Source organism: Lichenostomus cassidix, chromosome 5, assembly GCF_008360975.1.
Source record: "Lichenostomus cassidix isolate B80296 chromosome 5, HeHo_3.0, whole genome shotgun sequence".
In the NCBI taxonomy this organism is placed as follows: Eukaryota; Metazoa; Chordata; class Aves; order Passeriformes; family Meliphagidae; genus Lichenostomus; species Lichenostomus cassidix.
The window spans coordinates 29,918,832-29,937,812 of NC_139486.1; the positions used below are offsets into that span (position 1 = coordinate 29,918,832).

Below are 18,981 nucleotides of genomic sequence, written 5' to 3' on the forward strand. Positions count from 1 at the left end.
AATAATCATAACTCTTTTTTCAAACTGTCTCTGAAACACTCCTATACTAAGATTCTTTCTAGGTACTAAGGTCAAGATCAACAAGCTAATATACACAAAACCCCAGAGACTTACCACACTTATCTGCAGAAATCTGCAACCATCTGATAAACACACACACACACACACACATTGGGCAGCCTTAGATGCCATCTCATACATTCTGAAGAAAAATTTTGTGATACCATCCACAGAACTAACTATCCAAAGAAGGCTTTTATTCAAAAAGTATACCTCTACGAAAAGATCAGATTTATTTGAAAGAGATACCTGAGCACCACAGAGGGAATTACAGCTGTCAAATAAAATTGTCCTTGACACTTCAAGAGAAAATCATAAACCAATTATAAGCAATTCCAGAAGAAGATGTCACTTTGGAGATATTTTCCAAGAGCATACTTGGTGTGCTAACAGTCTCTAGCCTCAGAAAACTCACCATCAGAAACACCCTAGGTACAGTCCAAAGACACTGAATGAATGAATGAAGACCACATTTGAGAACAAAATGTAAAATCTCTATTATTACTGTAGTAAATAATCTCTCCTCAGAACCACCACCATCTTTCAATTTTACAACTGCACTTTCAGGAATATAAACAGTTTATCCCAGTAGCTTGCCATTGCAAGAGCTAAGATCAGTGTAAAACTAATTGGAGTGAACAGACACAGTCTATAGAGGAGTAAGTACCCACATGCAAATACCTCTCAATAGTCACTGTGTTTCTGATCTCTCATTCCTTCCTCTCTGATGGCTCACACACTATTCCCCCATGCTAAGGTGAAAACTAGAAACACCTTTCAAATTTTAGTAAGCAAAACCTGTAACTCTACTGGATGCCAAATAACATGGATGCAGGAGACTAGTTTTATAGCACATTTTAATCTGCCTTCCTTCTCCCTTGGACTAACCATTGTTTCACATGAAGCAAACACCTTTTTTCCTTATACATAAGTATCTTTGTCCTTCTCTCCTGTTGTCCCCCAGCCCCATATTATCCTGTCTCTTTAACAAGTACCAACTGCTTTTCGTTTAAAGATGGCTGAACTGATGCATGTCTGCTATCTCTGAGCAACTGTTCTCAACTTTTATTTTGCTGCTATTTCTATTTCACACATAGAAGAGAGGCTTCTGTGCCTGCAAGACTAACTTTTTCAAATATTTCAATTGGTGTAATAAAAGAATACAGATAGACTTCTTCCTGTATTTCTTTAAAATTAAGATTCTCAAAAACCAAAGTAAAAATGTGATAAAATTAGAAAGTAAATAATGGCATAATAAAACTTCAGGTTCATTATACTTTTAGAATTCTCAACTTCAAATAGCAATTTTCAATATTTTAAAGAATTTTTACACATAACCAGTAAGCTTTTAAATGGTATGCCTATAGCTCCGAATAATTAACAATGTTTAATTAACTTGTTTTCTTGAAAACAAAGAAAGTTTGGTTTTGTCATAGATATATTCACTGAACATGAGTGAAGAAATAATGACTCCCTAAAGATGATGTCAGGATTCAAAAACAACAGAGAACTCAGGGTCTGGACAAGCATGAGAAGACACAATATTGGGTCAATTGCATTGTCTACATTTTTCATCATTAGTTTCTTGCATGAAACAAACCAAACACCAGGAAAGATGTAATTTTTTATCCATCAGTGGACCTAAGAAACTACAATGAGAAAGAGAACATCAAGCAAATGGGGTAAGATTTCACTGAGGGTAGATGAAGAGTCATGCAGTAGAAAAAGAAGTTCAAAGTTCTCTGTGCTTTACCTGAAAAAATATTTAGATTGTACATAATTGTTTGTGATATTTATGAAAGACTGTTGAGTGGTTATCTACCGAAAAAGAGACAAAAAGATGGAAACAGAAACCACACATGTAACAACTAAGAAACCAAGGTGTGCCCTGCTAACACAGGGATGAAAGAGTCTACTCTCACAATAACTTAGGTAACCACATCACAAAATCCTTACATAAATGTACTAAACTTTGTAGGGGAAACTATCTAGGTTCTTTGTTGCATCTATTCATAAGGCAGTGGCAGTATCTCATTTTATGAGCAGAAACATAATTTTTCAGTTCATATTTAATAAGAGCTCAGTTTATGATAAACTGCTCTTTCAGTAACTGCCCTTTACTTTAAAAGTTTTTTTCCTTCCTTGTGGTTTATTGTCCATTCATGTTTTCATAGCTAACTATTGTACCACCTCCTGGTCTCTGTTTTACTAGACTAAGAAAGCTAAACTCTTCAATTTTCCTGACGTTTACCTTATTCCACTTAGCTGCACCCATCTCAGTTGAACTCATCTTTATTAAAAGCAGACAACCAGAAATGCACCACAGTATTCCAGGTGATGTTCCAAGATATGAAACTCTTGCACAATGGAATTAACGCTTACCTGACTTTACTACAAATACATCAGATCCATAAGAACCTTCAGCTCTTTTACATATTCGAAAAAGTGTACCTTATAGCAGAAATGGTTATTTTCACCTCATATTACAGACTTTCATCCCATTTGTCTTACTACATGCTTCAAGGTTACCCAGCAGTAAGGTATTTTTGCATGACATCTTAACTCTTGTCTGCTCTAACACCTACTACTTTGTTTTTAGCACATATTTTGTTTCACCAGTGCCAGTAATGGAAATATTAAATCAGATAGTTCCCTGAAACAGTCCTTAAAGAATCCTATTTCAGCAACTGATATTTTCATTTTCAATAATATTTGTGAAATACTACACATTTTTTAGTCTTAATTTATAAACGTCTTCATTACTCTACAAATTAAGAACAACATCGTAGCCTATAAATTTAGTGAAAGGACCAGGAAAAAAGGTTACCCATCACAAATATGTAACTGGATTCTGACATTAACAGCAACATTTGTTATCCATCCTATATCTGGGAAGTTAATTTCCCATGGTTACAAAAGTCTTAGCAGGGTTTCTCTCTCTAATAATATTTCAGGAATCTGAATGTATCTAATATATCTAAATGTATACTAGACCCCTGGGTGTTCTTCCAGTAGGATCTGTTTAACAGCTCTTCCACAAGTGAAGCAGCATTTGCAACTCTAAGAGACAAAGGTAGGCATATTCTGTTCTCCAAACTATAGCATAGTAATTATACAATGCTTTTCAAAAACATAACAAAACCAGGTACATCTTCTTGGCTTAAGAAGATAAAAAGTATGTATCCCTCTGAACTAGAAAAATTTTGAAGAAAAACAAATGCATACTGCAGTAAATACTGCCTCAGTATTAGTATGTACTAATGCATAATCCACTGTAAAGGATAAAAATCCACATGCAATCCTTTGTTGAACTGACTGCAACTAAGGTAAAGAACAATACACATTCACTTTTCCTGCAAAGAAAACCAGAGCAGAATTTTCAAGAGCAAATAAATCAATTTTTCTGTATTCCAATAAGAATCTAACTTGGTACAAGGCCTAAAAGATTTATAGTTACAAAGATATTTTTAAAATAATAAATAATAACAAAATAAGGAATATTATACTGCTGTATGAGTAACAAAACACGCACAGAAAGCCTGAAAACTTGAAAGCTTACGTATTGAGTTTAAAAGCCCTACCAGGGAGCTTTTGGATCATTGGATTTTTGGACCAAATCCCATAGAGATTCTTGGACCAAGTCCCTTGGGCTGTTAGGACAAAATCAAAACCTCCACACTTAATCATACAGAACAATGGCATGGGTCTCATTTTTTCAGTTCATATTAATTCCACAATGAAGTCACAAAAATGAAGAGCTAACTAGCTGTTACTGGATGAATCAGTATTGAAATATACTGAAATGCAAAATTACCCATTTTACCCTTGATGAAATGAAAAGGCTTTAAGGAAAGAAAGAAGTAGACACATATTTCTTCCATAGCTTACTGTTGTTTCTACTGATGCATGGCCAAAAAGTGTGACAACCATAAAATATAATATATTTTCTCCCCATTTTTCCTTCTCCACTACTGCCGCAAAAGTTCCTTGCCATTCCCAAGCTGTCTCACTATTTAACAGTTTTGTAGCTTTGTATCAATTTCAAGGAAGTTGGAAGTTTAACTCTTTGAATCTTATGTGACACTAAAACGTACTTAATAGGAATTTGTTTTTGAGTCAACACAATAAAACAATCTCTAAAAGAAACCTGCATCTACACCTCAAAATTGTCGTGGGATAGCCCTCCAAATACTGATTTGTAAATCTTCTATTAAATTAAGTATAATACACTGCTTGTCCTTAATGGACTAGAAAATAAATCAATACTATATACATTTCACTGTGCTGAACTTGTAAAATACAGCATTACTGTACTTAGTAATGGTGAATACTTTTATAAGCAGCACACAAATACATTACTTTGAAGCTGGTTTACAGACATTGCTATCTGTTAAAATATGACTTGGCTGCAAAGCCATTAATCCAAACCAGACTGTAGCATACCTGTGATGTCCTACAAGCACTAACTGGTAACATCTCCCAATTATAAACTTCACTCTTATGAATACAGCAAATGAAGACGTGAAAGTGGATGAGATCTACTTTTGGATAAGACTCTAGTCCTTTTTAAAATGTTATTACTGCAGAGCTGGTTATACATCATCATTGATATAACAATAACAGATGTCTTACTTGTGCATTCCATTTCTGCCTGCCTTTCAGCTATGATTTTACAACTTGTAAAGGATTAGAAAAAATTGCCAAAGGACTTACAAGAGACTTCTGCAGTATTATTTAGAAGACAAGTGTCATATTGTTTTTACAAACTCGTCAACTAACATAACTCTCATTCAAAGGACTATATTATGTTTTACTTTCCTAGTCTGTGAAATTATTGATTAGGGGCTAAGTTTATCGGTAAAGATTACTACCTATGGTAACGGTGACAGCTAAGAGCTAGTGCTAACCATGAGGATACCGCCTAAGAACAGTTACACCTACTCATAACAAACAGCATAATATTCTCCCAAAGTTTTTATGAATTACACTTTGATTAGTGGTTCTATAAATAGTTTAAAATAGTAGGGGGATTGATTTGAAGCATTTTCCTTTTCATTGTTCTTTTTAGTACTTAAATAAACAGGAAGATTATAATTCCTACTTAAAACATTCTCAACCAAGGAAGTGTTACTGGTGTTTCTCTGTCAAGAATAATGACTAGAATGAGAGTAAACAACTCACCAAAAGTATGCAAAAAGTTTGGATTTGCATGTTTTTCATTTAAAAATTTGGTTTATTTTCTCCAGTGTGGTAGCATCCTTACCATCCTGTTGTTGTTGTTGTTTATTTGTTTGTTTGTTTGTTTGTTTTGGAATAAAAACTATGTAAGATTAGCCTGTAAAGTTTCACGAGCATATATTGAAACTGTGGAAGATAAAGAACTCATTTTTGCGTATTTTATTTTCCCCATAAAAACTTAACCTAAATTTTTGCATGGAGGTAACTGTTAGGATTCAGGGAAGGGTTAACTCTTCAAAAGTATTCTTAGAGAAGCCTTGTGGCGTGTAAAAGACACATTATGCACACCTGTAAAGTAATAGAATAAATATTCCAACTAATTATCATCCTGAATTGTAGCTAGAAAATAGGGAACAGTTCTCCAGTTCCCGAAATGAGCACTCTGAAATAGCTAATAAAATGCTGAAGCCCTAGCATGTAACATTGAACCATGAATGTTACAAATAATTGGTCCAGAAATTTTAATTTTCACCACAAATACTTACTATTATCTTGACTGGAAACTTTCTTCTTCTGAGGAGTGCATAATCAAATTCTTAATCTATTTACATCTTCAGCTGCACTTTACAGAATCAAATTTCATGCAAAATCTTTAAGACGTCCTTTTTCAATAATTTTTAACCAAAGCTATATAAACTCCATTCCCATTCAGTGGCTAACTCACATTTATGTCTATGCAGATGAATACAGAAATCATACATCCACATCTGGGGTAATCAGGGGAAGCCACATAACAAAGCTTGCGGGATAAGCCCTGCAAAGTAAAATAGAACACTGTTAAATGTACCACCACAATGACACAGGAATCTGCTTTCTGGACCCAAGCTGCACTCACCTTGACCAGTTCAAGGCACAGAAAGAGCAGCCCACATCTATTTGTATCACTCTGTATAGATAACAAAGTTAAATTCACCTTATTACACAGAAGTTTTCCTAAAAATCTTTTTTTCCTAAAAGTTACTTATTTAGTTTAAAATTTCTTAGTAATGCAAATCCTGAATTTCACTTAGATGTGGTAAATCAAAGACACATACGAAATTAATCAGTTTCCATCTTTAGAAATTAGGCCTAGGTGGTACACCAAACATAATCACTCGAACAAAAATCAGTTTAAAGATAAGGGCTGTCATGTATAGAGAGTATGCAATGTTTTTACAAGAAAGGCAAGCCTTCTATCCACTGACAGTACATAAGTCTTTGACATCTCTAATAACTGGGAAAAAAAGACAAAAAGACTAGTTCTGGCAGTCATCAGTTGCAACTATATGATTATTATATACTCATACTGAGTTATGAGTGCTACTCATGACTCAGATCAAAACTTCAGTTGTTTAAAAGCTACTTGCAATTGACAGTAAAAGTAATTAACCACAAAGAATTTAGTAACAGTCTGTATTTCTGGATGGTTTTAAATTAAGATCTAAGCATATTTTTGGGTACCATTTTGTCTCAAATGATGCCCACTAATTCAGGTGCTGAATTATAAGCAGCAATTAATGAATGAAACACAAGAAAGCAGACTAAATGACCATGATGACTTTCCTTCCAACCTTGAATCAGAAAGAACATTTAAATGTATTAGCAAATTAGATTAGATTTTAAACTCATTTTGAATGCAACTGCTTAAAGAGAAAAGGAGTTAGGTTTTACATATATGACACAAATATTATCAAATATATTGTTTACAATGTTAGAACACTAAATAGGGAAATAGCAAACTCATTTTCAAAAATAACTTTTTTTCTTAAATGGCATAATCTAGTAACCTCTTTTATTGCTTTGGGCAGTCTCATCAACTTGCCTTGAAAGACAGCCATGCAACATGGCAGTAGTCTACATCTTAACTCACCCTTAGGGACTACTTAACCTCTTGTTTTATTTTTTCCAGAACAAAGCAACAGTAAGGATAACCAAGAGATGATATATATGTCATAACTATGTAAAGGTCAACAAGGTTTAAACACATTGAGTTCTACTCATAAATATTTGACTAATAAGAGTGTATTTTTCATCTTAAACCCTAAGATTGGCATCTCAGTATGCAGCAAATTATTCTGACTGAACATGAACAATACATGGCTCCCAAGTTGAATTTCTCCAGATATGTGCCTGAATGCCAATGTCAAAAATCAAGGACTGGCAATAATTCTTCTCTTACCATTCCTTACATTATAAAGATAATTGACTACATCAGTATGAGTCATGCAATGTGCCCAATTCTGATCTTGCTTACATCAGCATTAAATGATTTTGGATTCACACTAGAGTAGTTCAGAGCCTGGTTCTATACAACTCATTATTAACCAAGTGGCAGCTTCATTTAGTTTATAGAATAGAAAGAGCAAACTGGTTTTATCACAGGGGAACAGGTGACCTCATTCAGGACTGCCTAATTTTGGGCAGCCTTCATTGCCTCTTCACCTTGAAGCAACTGGTTTTAGTGCTACTGTACAAATTTGTATAACAGAAATACACTCAAAACTTTCTTTCTTGACAAAATTAAAACAAAACAAAGAAACCAAGGAAAAAGAAAAAAAAAAAACAAAACAAAAATCCCCCAAAACCCACAAACAAACAAAATAAACCACACCAGTAATTTAAAAAAATATTTTTCTAATTGAAAATTGCTTTGATGTGCAAATAAGTTATTAACGGCTACTACCTATTTTTCTATGGAATTATATACTTTTATATTTCAATTATTTCATGCTTCATATAATGTGTCTCTATCATCTTCTCTCTTAATTCTTGAACTGAAAAACAACAGATCTGAACAAGTGATTTGAAAGAGAAAGTCATCATATAAAGTATTAATATTTTCCTTCATAAGAAAAGAGAGGTGAGGAGGAACCTAGACAACAATTTCATACATTTACATGTTTTCCAGGCTGTTGGATTAAGCAGGATTTTCCCCCCAAATTGGTATGGCTTGAGTTAGATTTAAAATCTGTTCCCAGAGGAGGCTGATAAATGGATTAAAGTGGAACATAAATTCCCTGTGTCACCCAGTCCCTTAAACCTTGATGTCAGTAACATGCCTAATAATTCCATTATTATAAACGTCAAATATGTTTTACATGTGTTAGAAAGAATAAATGGGTAACAGAAGAAATGGAAGACTCAAGAAACTGTAATGCTATTACAACGCACCATGAAAACATATCTAATATCTATATTACAGTGTTCACCCCTTACTATTTTGGATTCTTATTTTCTTGTATTTTGCACACTGAATTTCCTACTATGAGAGACTAGCGTATTCATTGTGCTACACATACTTTGCTTTCCCTTTACAGAGCTGCTTCTATAAGCTAGTATAACAGACTGAAGAGTAAGCAAAGGCAGAATAAAAACTCACAGTGTGATTTTTTTTAGTAGTTAATTTAAGAAACAGCACACAGGAATCTTGCTTAGAATATATGAGAATTTTTATTCTACTCAGCAAAATGAAATGTCTCAGCTGAAGTAGTGTTTGCATTGGATTTTAAGAAAGATGTTGCAAAGTACAGAGAACAAAAAAATGACAACCCTTTCAGAAAAATGACTTACAAGAAAGGACTGAAAGAACTGGGCTTGCATACACTTCCAAAGAAAAACGGGAGATGTGGATCAGCATTACAATAATCCTGAAACAAGTAAAAAAGCCAGTGATTTATCATTTTCCCATTTCCTCAAAGTACACAGAGAAAAGTGCTTTCATTTGCAATCCATAGGCTTGGAATTAAATATTAGAAACAAGCTTTCCGAGTTCAAGTGGGATAAAATACTGGAACATATTACCAATGGAGACTATAAAAACCTCATTAGAGAAATCTACAATAACAAATTAGAAATATTTTGGTATGAGAAAGAGCAGTTGTATTTGATACTATCACATACCTGGATCAGGTTGACTACATGATCTCAAATCTAGCTGCATTCAACATTTCTCTGATTCTGTGGTAATGCACTCAAAGAATATTCCAATCCTGTAATAGTGAAAATATTTGATATGTAATGAGAGGTAAGAATTTTTGGAAAACAAATAACACAGCATTAAGCATTTTAGAAGAAAAACAGTAAAAGAAACCTCAGCTATTTAATATAATTCCATAAGTATAAGGTGACAATAGAAATTTCACTACTGTGGGAAAGAAAAAAATCACCCTTAATCTATTTCTGTATCCCTCCTCAAAAACTTAGTTAATCTAAAATAATCCAAAGTTGCCAAAAATTGTTATATGCCTAAAAGTTTCAGGCTACATAAATAAAGTCCTAATTTTCAGGTTGGCTAACCATACATGGCTCCTACTGAAGTCAAAACAGCGCTGGTCATTCACCGCAAGCTATACCTTTCCTATTTTATTTTGTTGTGTGGGTGTAAAAGGAGAGAGGCAGAAAAAAGACCCCAACTAACACAACAGTAAGCAATTCTACAATTTTAAGTTTATACTGCCAGTTGTAGGCACTGGATAAATCAACAAGTTATAGAATTTATGGGAACCTGTTGTCTCTTCCCAATTCATTCTTAGGCAGAATTTGTTCCTCTTTCAGAGATTTTGTTAGAATGCAATAAAGCACAATATGGGAGCTAGTTTTAGCCTTGTACTTAACCTTTCTATTTGAAATTCTTCTGGGTGTAAGAAGAGATACAGACAAGCTACCTAGTTACTCTGAGGTACTATGTTTCTGACAAGTTAATAAAAATAACTGAGGCAATTCAGCAGAGCATTGCTGTCTCATAATAATGCTTCAGAAATATACTGCAAAATTACAAAATTTTGCTACTTAGCAAAAAACCACAATGCAATCTATCATTAACTATACTTGTTATTTCACTAATTGTATTAATGTCTCAATTTTGATTTATTTACACATTGTAACATTACTGTTATTATGTCAAACACCGTGAAACTTGTACATTATACCATGCATTTTGATGTACAACCTCATTTCAGTCCTCTTTATTATAAAACAGTTCCAAATTTCTACTTTCCCCTCCTTTGCCTTACATAAAAAATAGTGCACCATTTCTGCACTTATTTTTAACCCTTACATTCAAAATTTGGCCTCACTTATTCTTTACTGTCAACTGTCCATGTCATGCATATTAAGCATTACCATAGTGTCTCATTGAATAAGCACAAGCAAGAAAATGTGTACTAATAAATCTATTTTCAAAACATATTCTCCTCTATTGTGTATTTTGGTATACTTCTGTGTATGTGTGCATATATATTTTTAATTCATATATATATAGGTGTATGAGAGAAATCAAGTTTGAAAGATTTAGCCCAAAGCTGTTCACTGATTTGGGTTCTCCAGTGGAATATACACAGGACCTGATTTTTCAGAGTACTGTGCCCAGTACTCTGTATGTTCAAGATTCAATTTTCATTAAATTCAGTTTCATTGATAGTGCTTAGCATTTAGTGCAATCATGCTCTAAAATGTAAACTCTTAGCAGAATATATGTAGGATAATCATATTGCTTAATGACTGGCACCTAATTTAGAGGTCCAATTTGTGAGGTTAATCCCTCAAGGATCTGCTACCATCAACAGAGAGAGGTAGCTTTGCATCCCTATTTCCTCCCATGTGTTGGCACTTATATTTTCAAGGCTGTTCAGTGAGTCGAATTGACAGTTGGTTTAGATGAAAAATAATAGTTTTATGTGGTTTTTTTGCACGTTTAGTTTTCAGCTGAATCAGCTGATCTGTCTGACTATGTATGCACACAATCAGCTGCAGCACTACTACAAGTGCACAGGTATTATTCTGGAACTGGCCAGAGCAGATTGGGATGATCTCTCTGGCCAACAGTTTATGGCACCAGTGTAATTAAATTAGATGTCTTGCACAGAATACCATGCATATTGCGTTAAAAAAAAAAAGCCACATGGAAAGAAAATTCCATCAAATGACTTCTAAGCTTACATAAAAAGGCCACAGAGGCAAAGACAGAGTCCATACTCTTTGAGTAGCCATCCAATTATCTTTACAGTTAAATTTTCTTTCAGTTCCTGTTTCATTCAACCAGTATGTATTCCAAATTCTGTAATAAATAAGGGAGGAGTCTTTCAGAAAAGAATCTAACTCATCACATGACTACAGGTTTTTTTCCATACAGTGAATGAAGCTGAAATCCCTTGGGAAAAAACAGTATACAGTAGTTAATGCAGCATTTTAACAAATACTGACAAAGAGGCAAAAATTACTTTAAATAATTTAATTTGAAACTAGAAAGGTATTTTCATACAGGTGTCTGTCTCTGACTACTGAGAGCTTAACAAGGCAAATCCAAACAAGAAATTTCATCATATGAAACTACAGTAAAGTCAAGATGTAGGGTAAGAACACTTTGGGCATGTTGCCATTTCAGTTATAGAAACTGATTTTTAAATAACTCATCATTTTCAACAATCTTTTACATCTTGTTACAGAAAATACATAAACATGCAGCTCAGAACCATAAAAGTAGCCCAAGTCCATTAAAATTTATAGACTTTCTATTGACCATAGATCAGGCCCCATGAGTATAAAGCAATGTTCTCAATATACCATAGCAATACACCTTTTTGGGTTTTTTTTAGGTACTTCAACAAACAAGTATTTTATAGAAACATATATCTGGTATAATAATAGTACAGAAAACTAGATTAATTTGCTTCAATGACTTCTGTAATTATGAGGAACAAATCTGTAGACACAGAAAGAAAACAATGTATGCCTTTTTTAATTGGTATTCTGCTATCTATAATCATTCTATTGCTGTCATGTTCTTCACACTGTTGTGGTATCAAGCAATCCCATGTTCACTTTTAGGGAAAAAAACCTTAGCGTGACTTACCATCTTGTGAAATAGCAAAACAATTAATGTTCAATAGTGATGCATAGACCAATTTTTTCTTTTTTGTTTGTTTAATACATACTGAAGGTAGCATGGTTTGTTTCACAATACAATCACTTTCAGAAAGTATATTGAAACCTACGGATATAAATTAGAACATAAATTGAGGGTTCTCCTTTTTTATGAGGTAACAACTGTATCCTGTGGAGGTGTTTATTAGACCAAGTTAAGTGGAAGCATGATCAAGCTATTCTTTCAATGAAAAAATATCAAGTAAGAAGAGCTGAATTCCACAACAAAAAAAAAATCCCATTAAATAGATATTTGACTGAAAAATACTTCTAGAAACATGTGCAACAAACGGAATGAGGCAGGATTAAAAGTATTAGAGAACTGAAACTAGCACCCCAATCAGTGGCAAATGCAACTAGTTTTAGCATAGCTCCCAACATGAGCATCCCTAATCAACAGATTAGAAAATATATATGAGTGCCAGCAGTCTTTTCATTAATTTTGTCACAGAAAGCAACACGGACTATGTATGTAGGCCATAAAAATCAAATCAAAATTTGCACTTTGTGCATGAATTGACTCCTTATTAATATGCTAGAATTACTTATTCTCAAAACATAGTTGTTTTAAGCTCTTTGGAGAATAATGAATGTTATTTTAACTCTGAACCTAGCTGTAAATCACACTATCCAATCATCTTCTTAAAGTAATAGGAGACACATACTAATATCACACACTACCAGCTAAAACAAAATGATGGACCAAAGGTCCATTACTTACTGTCCTACACCAACTGTGCGCAAGACTACCTGCAAGGAAGGATGGTCATTACTGGAAGTCTTCTGCCAGGTGTTTTGCTCTGTCTCCCTGTCTTTATTTTCCCCCAATAGGTTACATGTCCTCTTCATTCCTCCCCCTAATTTGTCATTGCCAATTGTTTGTTTTTCCCATAGTTTTTTTCTCTTTACTTTCTTTTCGGAAGGAAACTTTGTTTATATGATAGATAGACTGGAAACCAACCTCAAGGCAAAAATCAAGAGCAGCTGCCTCATGCAGATACCATGGAACCATCTGAGAAAAAAGCGAGCATATAGTAACTACTTCCTGAGAACATTCCTTCAGCATCCATTTGCAGTTCTCGGTCTCCGCGAGCCAAACATAAATTTAAGTTTTTCACACCTTTTCTTTTTCTTACATATTCCATCCAGTTGCTTATTGGATTTTTGCAAACTTCCACTATCTACATCATCTTACAATATAGATGTCCACAACTTAATTACAGATGGTCTGATGTTTGTTTGATACAGTAAAACTGGAAAGGCAGTTTGATTGATGGCAAAAAGTATTTAATGGACTCTTTTTGTTGAGAACCTCTATTTTTTTTTCTCACTGGATTTCTGAATGTTTCATTAGAATAGTTCTGTATTAACTAATTTTGGCTTGGAGTGGCCTATATTTTGCATACAAAACTTCCCATCTATGTCTTGCATTCCACCATGCAAAATGCTTCCTTGCAGCAGCTCACATCTGAGGGCTGTTACCTTCCTATTACAGCACGATATTAGCTCCTCTCAGTTTCAGTGAAACTTTATGTTAGAAAGTAATTCGCTTTTTTAAAAAATTATTTTGAAGTCTACAAAGCCTTGATCCAGTAGGAGAGACTACAAAATATATCCAATGTGTACATAATACCTACATCAGATGTTTGTAGTTTGGTCCATAGACTGATAACTTCATATTACAGTTCTAACCTATTGTTCTGTGCATTGTAGACTGAAATGTCATTTGATTTACTAAAAAAAAAAATCGAGAAGATATATTAGTGAACAAGTGAAATGAATGGAGATAGAAGTTATAGATAGCAGCATTAAGGTTTGTAAAGAAATTTTCACTGGAAATTATCCCAAAACAAAGAAAAATGTTGTTTGCTTGTTGCTTCGTTTTTGTTTCTTTTTAAGAAGCACTATTGATTGTTTCTAAAGAAGCCGTAGTAATGTTAGTGAAAGACCACTGAATTATTTTCTTTTAAATCTATTTTTAAAGAAAAAGCAATAATTATCATCTTTGGAAAGATAGGAGGAAATTACTTTTTCTATGTTTCAAGAAAATTATATCCTTACGGACCTTTAAAATGGATATCAGATTGAAACGAACACACTCTTCCCTCCCAAACATACATACCTCCTACTACTCTCTTTGATAGACCTAAAGAAAAAAAAGTATCTTTACATTAATTAATACTTCTCTTTAAAAGAATGCTCTTTTTTCAATTTAATGCATTTTTTTTGGATGCAGAATGAGGAATGGAATCTGTAATTTGGCTTAGGTTCACTGCACTGTCTTTTACTGTGGGGTAATTAATGAGTTTCAAACACTTATATTAGGCCATAGTATCGGAAACAGCTGTTCCTAGGAAGACTTCTCGTTCCAAACAAAACTCACCAAAATTCATGGAGGATCGAGTGATAGAGGGTTTGTTGAGCATTCTCAATCAGAAACCAGTTTCACAAGTATTCGTAAATGACTAACCTTGCTGGCATACCCATGCTATTCACTCTTCATTGAAGTTCTAGATTTTGTACTCCTGCAATAAACAAGTAAAGTTGTAAAGTTGCTGGCTGCGATGATGAAAAACCCTCAAAATATGATCTTAAAGCTTTCCAGAGAGAAAGCAAGGGAACAGAATCTAAAATCTATAAAAAGAATCAGTTCTTTATCTGTAGTTTTAAGTGCCTGAAGCCTCAAGGTTAGGACTCCAGTAGCCTGTACATAGTTCGTTAATGCAATTAGATCAAAATCAAAGGGAGTACTTATTTCTTGGTCTCCTGCATGGTCAATTCTCTTCATAATCTCTAGTCTTCATACATTGTTTGCAGGAGAGCATACCAATCTTTGAAATTACAATAATTACTAAAACCACCCAGCACAGAAACTAAGGCTTGCAAATTCTGAAGTAAATCCAAGCACAAACTTGGATGGCTTTCTCCTAAAATTTAGCACGAGCCTTCACCCTGTACATCTGCAACGCTGCAGGCCCTTTCCGCACCCGCAGCCCAGCTGCAACAGCTTTTATTTTCCCTTTAAACAGCAAGAAACAGTTAATTTCAGCGTCACTGATGAAAAGGGCCCTGAAAATTACATTTTGAAGCCGTAATACAGCCGAGCTCGCAACCCGCGCTCCAGAGCAGGAGCTTCCGCACAGCGCCTTGGTCTCCTCTGCCTGCTGCGGGAAGGGACCGGGGCCGGGGCCGCCCCGCCAGCTCCTTCCACTCTCGCAGGCACCACAGCGGCTCGTAGGAGCGACTCGCGGGGCACCAAACGGAGCACATCCCCAGGCGGGAGGCTGCCGCTGCCCTGCTCGGCCAGAGAGGCCCTGCAGCGGCACGGCGGCCCGGCCGGGCGGGAACAGCGCTCTCCTTCCCGCCGGAGCGGCTGCGCAGAGCCCGGCGGCGCGGCACGGCCGCTCGCACCGCCCCCTCGCACCGCCCCGGACGGGCCGCGGGGCGGAGCTGCGGGAAGCGGCAGCGGCGGCGGCTCGTGGCTGCCTGGGCGCTGGGCTGGTAGCAAAGAGTGCCCCGGGCTTGCCGCGATTCCCCGCCCCGCCATCGCTGGCCTCCTGCCTCTCGCCGCCCGGCGCGGCCCGCGACCCTCCCGCCGCCTCCGCGCAGCCCCGGCGGTGAGAGGCATGAAGCTGAGCAAAGCCCAGTACGATGAAATAGCCCAGTTCCTGGGGCACGTGCAGCCCACCCGGCAGAGCCTGAGGAAGCTGAAGGAGAAGTTTCCTAGGTAAGTGCTTCCCGCCTTCCGGCGCGGGGCCCTGGCGCTCGGCCCCAGGCGGCCTGCGGGCTGGCTGCGGAGGGCCGACGGGCCGCGGGGCCGCGCCGCCAGCCCCGGCCGGTGCCCCAGGTCAGGCCCCACACGGTACAAAATCACCAGCACACGCACACGGTCCTCGACGGCAAGCGACAGCTCGCTGAAGCTGCCGCTGGTAGCAGGGCGCTGCTCCACCCTCCGTGACCTGAGGAGTTGGCACAAAATAAAGAACATTTCCCCCGGCGTTCCCGACACACGTCTTAGTGCAAGCTCTCCGAGCACTTCGTGAGCCCCTACCCACCAAGTAGGCCTTCTGATGTGAATGAAGCCTTACAGCCCAGGGCGAACTTCTGTGGCTGAGGCCAAGGGTGGAATCCATGCTGTAATATTAGTGCCCGTGTTGCTTAGGGAGAAGGGACTTTATGGATCCATAATTCTCTGCTTGTTGCTATATTCCTTTTGAAACTGGAAAAGGGCTCATCTTCTTACCTATGGCCTTTCATGTGCTTCCTCACCTGAGATGTGTTCAGAATTGTCAAAGACTTTTGCAAATGACCATGGGCTAGGATGGAAAGGTATACATGGCAGGATGTGCTCCGTGCACCAATCTTCATTGGTAAAATTTACTTACTGCCAACGGCAGCAGAGTTTTAAGGGACGTTGCAAGGTTCTTCACTTGTTTTTCCGGTTTGGGGGAAGGATTGCTAGTGCTGAATTGGACAGGACAGCAAATTGGGTTATCTGGGGAAAAGAGTGGTGCTGTCTTTAAAATCACCAGAAATAATACAGAAAAATGTAGGGGGTTAGGTACTGTACTACTTTGGTGAGAGAGAGATATAAACAAACCAGAAAATCATTCACAGGTTTCCTGAATGAGCCTTGCTAGTCTCAACCACAGGAGTAGAGGAAGAAACTGATGCTGTGTGTAACTTACAGTAAGTGAATGAAAAGCCAACATTAACTTAGGCTTTTAAACTGTCCAGTGAGATCTTTCTCTTTTCAGGAAAGTGTGTAATGTGAAAATCAAGCTAAGAGAATTGCCCTGTTATAGAGAAGAAACATTGTGGTTGGTTCAGGGAGTGCATTGAGTTGCATTTTTGGAGCTCAGTTCACCTTGCACGGTACTTCTGCAACTTGAGAAACAACTTCCTGTGACAACATACGCCTAAGGAGCTTTGACTTGGCGTTATCACTTTGGTGCTAATGAAATTTTGAGAGAGTGTTTGTGTGTATTTGTGTGTGCAAGCATGCATAAACATGCATATGTTCTCTTTTTCTACTCTCCTTATAAAGTTGTCTTGAAAGAATGTTATAATTGGGTTGGCTTTCCCAGTCAGTTACTATTTTTAGGAACCTGCTTCTGAGACAGATCCATACACACATGAGGGCCTGTAATATGGAAAACAAATTTATCCAGAAAAGACTGGGCTTTTCTGATGCATTTTACTGCCCAGTCCGCTCATTTGATGCTGCAAAAGACCCATTGAGTCCTCTGTTCAGAACTTGATGACTTGTGGACAGTTATGTGCAACTGACAGTGTAGGGTTATTTAGGAAAATAATTATGTTTTTTTTCTAAAGCAGCTGGCTCAAGTGTGGCAAACACTGAAAAGCAAAGGTTAGCTGTAGTAGTTGCTTCCACACTTAGGTGGCTCAGCATACTCTTATCTGATTATTCACATTATGATATGTCCTCTTCTAAAGTTTGCTTGTAGAACTCTCCTGAATTTTGTTTGCCCATCCTGGGTGAAGGCTAAAATTTTCTGTATAAGTGATAAATTAATTGATAGCTTTTTAAAAAATCCCTGTTTAAATATATTTTGAGGAGGTCTGCACATCTTGTTTCTGCAAATGTGATATTTCTTTGTTGTCTCTTTATTTCTCATAGCAAGTCAAATGCAGAAGATAAATAATACATTCCAAGGCCACTGCTTGCCTTAGGAAGGAAGGTGTATTGAAGCAGATACATGTTATGATGTGGGAAACAGGCATTCTCTATAACCCTTATCTTGTAAAAGAGGCCAGCCGCAGAGATTTGTAAACTTGTATGCCATTTTAAAGGTGAGGCTTTTTCAGTGGTGTGTTTTATAACTGTGGATTAAATAAGTTTCTTATAATCTAGAACTTATATTATTCTCTTCTAGGACAAGAAGGGTCTGGTTGGACTTTCTGCCTGCTTTTTTTTTCTCTGTGAAAACCAGAATCACATAAAGCCCCCCACCCACCTCAACTTTCTAATTCAGTCTTTTTAAGAAAATATTCCAGAATCTGTCATGGTACCTGCAGTGTGATGAAGGTGTCCGTAGCCAGTTTCTCATTATTATATGGTAACAGTTGCTGATTCAAACTGGAAAGTACTAACATCCATAATAGCTGCTTTCACCTTGCACTTTCAATCTTTCCCTGGGAAGGATTGGTATTCCACTGCTAATGCAATACATAAATTGACAGTTTTCAAATATTTCTGGTTCCTACTGCCTCATAGATCTTGAGAGTCTTTGGATTTCTGCATTAATCTACTCAGGTTTTTTCTAATACTGCCTTATCTCTTAGTTCTTCCCTCAGCTGTAGTATTTCCTGAAGTCTCACATTTTATGCTCCTAATTTGTATAAAATATTTTACATGGTTTATGAAAGGGCCTACTCTTGTTCTGCAATTTCTCCCTAAGAGTAAGTTGTAATTTCTGTAAAACAGCTGCCACAATTTAATACATAGGTATGCTGGGTGGTGGCTGCCAACCTGACCTGTGAATCTAAATAATTTTTTAACAGGGTAGTTTGGACTTTACTATTATTAGACTATTTCAGTAGATGAGATTACTTCAAAGGAGTATTGTCATGTGACTTATTAATGTCAAAAAGTCAAAATTAGACTGCTTCTCATACTGTTTATAAGTATTTTTATACAAGTATTGGGAATTCTTATATTTTACGACCCTGTAACTTTACAGGCAACATGGATTTAGTCTACTTTGCTTAAAATCCAGTTATTTTGCAAAAACTTGGGTATCCAAATGCTGTTCTTTTTCT

At 36.5% G+C, this 18,981-nt stretch overlaps 1 protein-coding gene and 1 long non-coding RNA gene across 3 annotated transcripts in view; one reads left to right on the forward strand and one right to left on the reverse strand.

Annotated features, from left to right (window-relative positions):
* Positions 1–5,959: 5,959 nt before the first annotated feature.
* On the reverse strand, positions 5,960–9,268 carry LOC146436245 (uncharacterized). The gene is made up of 3 exons (XR_014852897.1): positions 9,178–9,268; positions 8,848–8,924; positions 5,960–6,052 (listed from the first exon to the last, which is right to left on the reverse strand). It is a non-coding gene; the product is annotated as an uncharacterized LOC146436245 (long non-coding RNA).
* Positions 9,269–15,615: 6,347 nt separating this feature from the next.
* The window catches only part of CDIN1 (CDAN1 interacting nuclease 1), a 121,780-nt gene continuing 118,414 nt past the window's right edge, over positions 15,616–18,981 (forward strand). The window contains exon 1 of one of the 2 annotated variants that reach the window (XM_085062025.1): positions 15,616–15,925. In XM_085062025.1, coding sequence (XP_084918151.1) covers positions 15,825–15,925 — 101 coding nt within the window. In that variant the 5' untranslated portion in view covers positions 15,616–15,824. The remainder of the gene's footprint in view (positions 15,926–18,981) is intronic. The other variant, XM_085062024.1, reaches the window with a different exon arrangement.